The sequence below is a fragment of the Stegastes partitus genome, unplaced genomic scaffold (genome assembly GCF_000690725.1).
Source record: "Stegastes partitus isolate 25-593 unplaced genomic scaffold, Stegastes_partitus-1.0.2 Scaffold1333, whole genome shotgun sequence".
In the NCBI taxonomy this organism is placed as follows: Eukaryota; Metazoa; Chordata; class Actinopteri; family Pomacentridae; genus Stegastes; species Stegastes partitus.
In genome coordinates, this window is record NW_007579064.1 from 177,974 (window position 1) to 181,588 (window position 3,615).

Consider the following 3,615-nt stretch of genomic DNA (forward strand, 5'->3'; position numbering starts at 1 on the left):
AAACTGTGTCTGGAATGACTTAAATTGTCCAGGATTACTCAGAATTGTCCAAAATGATTTAAAATTCAGCCAACATGACTCAGGAGTGTGATGTTTTTCAGGGCAATAGTTAATTTTTTAAACAGTTCTCGACAATTCTGATCATTTAAAGAACTGATGAAGCTCAGAATCCAGAGTCCAACCCACTGGGAGTCCCTGAAGGCTCTGAGGATCTGCCTGTCCAGGTGGTTGCTGCTGTAGATCAGGTCCGGGTTGCCGTGAAGCAGCCGGTTGGACGATGGAGACGATGACGCTGGACTCTGGCTGCAGTGCAGGACTCCCTCCAGCAGGGGGAGCTCCACCAGGCTGAGCAGGCGGAGCAGCGTCTGCTCCTGCCACACCTCGTCCACCACTGAAGAAGAAGAAGAAGAAGAAGAAGACCAGGGCGGAGTTCTACCTTCAGCCCGTGAATGTTGTTAAATCTGATCCGGTGTCAGTTTCTACCAGAACTCAGTTCTTCATCAAAAGTTGGTCAAATTACATGAAAGTCGTCTAAAATTACACAGAAATGTCCCGATTATGTAAATTCAGCCACAAATGTTCAAAAAGACACAAGAACTGTCTAGAATTACTAAAAAATATTCATAATGACTCAAATAATTGTTCAAAATCACATGAAAGTCGTCCTAAATTACTTATTTATTTATTTATTTATTTATTTTAATCTTCAGACTGAGACACCTGGATGGATGTAGAACTGATCTGGTGTCAGGTTCTAGCAGAACCCAGATGTGTTCTTCCTCCTAAATGTCATGTGTCTATCTGCTGTACTGATGAAGTTCTGAGGCTCAGAAATGATGGAAACAGTCCATTAAAGTGATCAATCTGGACCCTCCTCTGTGGACTTGAAGGACCTGGACCTCTGGAACATTCACAGTCTGAAGGTAGAACTCTGGTCAGTAGATACAGAACCAGTGGGTTCTGATCCGTTCTACATCCATCCAGGTGCCACAATCCAAAGCTAATCGAAATCTGAGTAATTCAGGATATTTTCTGTATAATTCAGAACCGTTTTGGAGTCCTTTCTGGCTGGTTTAATTTAATTTTGGACAGATCCAGAGAACTTTGGGGCGGTTTTTGTTCCTGTTTGACACCTTTCCAGACATTTTGAGCGACTTCTGATGAACGCCACCACATCTGACGAGGATCTGCGGTACTTCCTCTCCGACTCGTCTCTTACGTGACTGTGGCAGCAGCGAGTCGGTCAGAGCTCTGCTGGGACTCAGATTCTCCACCAGTGGCTCCAGGACCAGACTGGAAGCGGCTCCGGTGTCCAGGTTGGTGCTGGTCGGCTCCTCCTGCCCGTCTGGAGCAGAACCGCAGAACAGCTTCTGGAGGCCGTTCACCAGAACCCCTTTCTCCAGCTCGTCCACTGACGGAGTCCGAACGCCGACGAACCTCAGAGAAAGAAAAGACCAAACTCTAGGTACAGCAAAAAAAATAAGATTTCACACTCACCTGTACAGTTTATTCATTTTATGTTAAACTCACCTGTACAGTGTTTAAAAAGAATAAAAAAAACTCACCTGTAAAGGCATTTTTTTAAACTCACCTGTACATTTTTTCCCNGACCGGTTCTGAACTGGTTTCAGGCTGATGTCGGACTGCTGGTGGTGACTTTTGTCTTTTGCTGGTTTAGTTTGGACCATATTCTAGTTCAACAGCCCACAAACGCAGGTAAAGTCACCTTGAAGATTTCTTTAACGTTGCTCAGCATGAAGACCACCATGAGGTCCTCCTTGTCCTTGGAGAAAGCCTTGCTGTGGAGGACGGCCCTGGAGAAGGACTTCTTCACCGCCAGCCTGTTCTCCATCTGCAACCCAACAGAAGCATCTCTAATGCAGAACAGAACAGCTGCACCACGACCTTCACATCCAGTACACGATCCATCCAGCAGCTCCGACCTCTTTGTCCACTTTCATCTGCTGTGGATCCGCTGCCAGAGACATGAACGTAAGCAGCCGTCGCAGCTCGTCCCTGCAGCCGATCGGCAGCAGCTTCAGGCAAAGCTGCAGAGCCTCCAGAGCCCGACCCAACCGGGCATTCACTGGAAAAAGAGAGTCGCAACGAAGTGTATCAGGCTGGAGAAGAGAAACCAGCCACAGAAGGAGCGTACGGGAGGCGTTCTTCTCACCCAGCAGGTCGATGATGGCGCTGTAGACGTCGCTCATGCTGTTGGGCAGCAGCGGAGGCCTGTTGGCGTTGCCGTAGTGCTTCGCCAGAGTGTCGTACAGCAGAAGTTTACACTGAACCAAGCCGGCGAGGGACAGACGGCGCTGCTCGTCACTGGTCTGAGCTGCAGGAAGGACGATACGACAACAACATCCACTAAGATGCCTTCAGACTATTTAGGAGAGCCCAGATGATGATGTCGTGGCTTTGGAAGCTTCTGATTGGTTAACTGACATCATCTGAGTTAATGTCAGGCAGTGAGATAAAAAAGGTTTGACGTCTTTGTACACAGTAAACGTCTGGTTTCAGCTGTACTTCTACTCGCCTCCCTGCTGGACGCCGCTTCCTGCTGCGATCTCGCCGTCTGGGGGGAAACACTGAGGCAGCTCTCGGCTCAGCTCCACCACCGGCTGGTCGGGAAGGAAGTCCAGACAGTCGAGAGCCGCACAGAGCAGCTCGTCGTCCCTGAAGGATCAGAAAAACCAGGACACGCATCAGGAGAACAGACAAAGACTGCTAAATGAGTCAGTCTGTGTCGTCTATGTGAGTTCAACATTAAGCTACAGGCAGCGGCTAGTTAGCTTAGCATAGCAACAGATGGGAACTCAACCCGTTGTTGTAAGTCTGATGCCTTCTTGGTGCACAACAGCTCAACTGATTGATTTATGCAGCGAAGAATATTCTTGATAACTTGACACAGAAACGTCCCGCCTCAGAGGACGTCATTTTGACTCAAAATTTGGCCAAAATTACTCAGAAAATGTCTAAAATGGAATTATAATTGTCCAAAATTACTTAATTTCTCTCCAAAATGACAACTACTTTCCACAGTTACACAAATTTTTCCAAAACTTCTTATATTTATGTACGATTACTCAAAATTTGTTCAAAATTACTAAAAAGAAATGTCCAAAATGACTCAAAATGTGTCCAAAATTACTCAATGTTTGTCCAAAATTACTTAAATTTAAGCAAGATTAATCCAAAATAACTAAAACTGTGTCTGGAATGACTTAAATTGTCCAGGATTACTCAGAATTGTCCAAAATGATTTAAAATTCAGCCAACATGACTCAGGAGTGTGATGTTTTTCAGGGCAATAGTTAATTTTTTAAACAGTTCTCGACAATTCTGATCATTTAAAGAACTGATGAAGCTCAGAATCCAGAGTCCAACCCACTGGGAGTCCCTGAAGGCTCTGAGGATCTGCCTGTCCAGGTGGTTGCTGCTGTAGATCAGGTCCGGGTTGCCGTGAAGCAGCCGGTTGGACGATGGAGACGATGACGCTGGACTCTGGCTGCAGTGCAGGACTCCCTCCAGCAGGGGGAGCTCCACCAGGCTGAGCAGGCGGAGCAGCGTCTGCTCCTGCCACACCTCGTCCACCACTGAAGAAGAAGAAGAAGA

At 46.8% G+C, this 3,615-nt stretch overlaps 1 protein-coding gene across 1 annotated transcript in view; it reads right to left on the minus strand.

The window, feature by feature from the left end:
• Positions 1-3,615, minus strand: part of LOC103369810 (DEP domain-containing protein 7-like) — a 12,784-nt gene that overhangs the window by 4,884 nt on the left and 4,285 nt on the right. Inside the window, 5 exon segments of the mRNA XM_008298626.1 lie at positions 1,727-1,852; positions 1,944-2,086; positions 2,174-2,325; positions 2,527-2,676; positions 3,392-3,596. Coding sequence (XP_008296848.1) covers positions 1,727-1,852; positions 1,944-2,086; positions 2,174-2,325; positions 2,527-2,676; positions 3,392-3,596 — 776 coding nt within the window.